The sequence below is a fragment of the Camelina sativa genome, chromosome 2 (genome assembly GCF_030686135.1).
Source record: "Camelina sativa cultivar CO46 ecotype springtype chromosome 2, ASM3068613v1".
Lineage (NCBI taxonomy): Eukaryota > Viridiplantae > Streptophyta > Magnoliopsida > Brassicales > Brassicaceae > Camelina > Camelina sativa.
The window spans coordinates 12041430-12043055 of NC_141881.1; the positions used below are offsets into that span (position 1 = coordinate 12041430).

The window sequence follows — 1626 nt, forward strand, 5'->3', positions numbered from 1 at the left end:
AAAAAAAATCCTATAAATGTGGTATGGAGGGGAATGTAAATGGAGGATTTATTGCTCGTATGATAAGCCGAGCCTGAAGTGGTCAGTGAAGACTAAGTATGGGCATTACAATTGCACTCCAAATGGAAAATGCAAGCTTCTAAAAGGTCCCTTTATTGAAAGGCTTTTCTTGGACAAATTTAGAGAAATGCTAATTTAATTCCTGAAGAAATTCAAGATGTTTTTGTAATGCCGCGCACCCAATTACATTGTCTTAATGCGAGGAGTTCTAAATAAAAAAGTTCATGCGATTGGGATGACATGAAACATGCATCTTAAAAAACTGAATTTACAGCGATGAGGTAAAAAATTTATATATCATTTCTACGGCCGACAAAATTTTGAATGTGGACGGAAATGAAATGAGAAACATAAACATAAAACAAATTTAGTAATCAGAATGAAACAAAAGTGCACACGACATGAGCTTACAAGGAAGCAGTGATAAGCTTTACCCTTGCTATTTTTTATTTGGAAGCAAAAAAAAAGGAACATAAACATAATCACATGTCATTGTCCTTACAGCAAATGAGAAAAGAAATGTTACATTTGGTAACTATATGAGGTTATATCAAAACCTTAGGGATTTTGGTAGCAGTGACAGTGTTTGTCGCTTCCCTCAACAAGCCCTTTACATGCTGGAGGACATCCGTATGTGTATTTGCAACAGTTAAAGCAATCAGCATTTGTACCTAGGAACGGTTCTGGCCCGCACTCGTCGAGGAACGTGGAGCATGTTTGAGCCTCGGTCTTCAAAATTTCTACCCGATGGCATATTCATCAAGATCATCAGCACAAGATAATTAAAAGACAACTAAAAAGTATATTAGAAAACTCGGGTAAATATGTATACCTGTGGAAGCCATCAAGAGGACTACCAAGAGGACTGTAAAGGTGACACAGTTAAGGTTCTTTGCCATTTCTTTCTTTTTGCTAAAAAAATGTTGTCTGCTTTGTATGATCACTTAAGGTTCATGATACAAATACATAGGTGTGGTGGTCTATTTATATTCAAAATTTTGTAACTTATGAATAATTGTTTAATCCCTCCTCTCTTTCCCCAGTTCATAATGTCACCACAATTTTTCATTGCCGGCTCTCGTTCGTTAGGATATATATTTTTGAAGTCTATATTTTATAATCATGCATTTGTCTTATAATTATATTATCAAGAAAAGGAAAGTTGTCGCTGTTTTTATATCATCAATTTTTCTTTATCTTTTCTTTTCTTCTTCTTTTTCTATATATTGTTTAAAAAATAATAATGTTGTTGTCACGAAGATGGTGAGTTTTGGCTTCACTTTAGGGTTTCAGCAAATATGGCGACACTATCTCATATACTTCAACTTTTCAATGCTTTGTCTCGTATTTCTTTTAACAAACATGAAAAGCATAAATATCATGTTTTTTTTTTGTAAAATACGTTATGTTTTTCTATAAAATGAACATGTTATTGGGTTCTACTATATTACATGCCTTCTATTTTATATGTTACACGCTATTTTCCAAAATCACAAGATAAATTTTTTTTTTTTGTATTGGTCATCCAATATTTCTCTTATTCTCTCCAATTCTAAAATAAAAAAA

General features: G+C 32.8%; 1 protein-coding gene across 1 annotated transcript; it reads right to left on the reverse strand.

The window, feature by feature from the left end:
- Positions 1 to 337: 337 nt before the first annotated feature.
- LOC147948484 (defensin-like protein 206) lies at positions 338 to 959 on the reverse strand. The gene is made up of 2 exons (XM_087476917.1): positions 893 to 959; positions 338 to 800 (listed from the first exon to the last, which is right to left on the reverse strand). Exons 1-2 carry the CDS (start codon positions 957 to 959, stop codon positions 619 to 621), a joined length of 249 nt encoding a protein of 82 aa, XP_087333043.1. The 3' UTR covers positions 338 to 618.
- Between the last annotated feature and the right edge of the window lie 667 nt (positions 960 to 1626).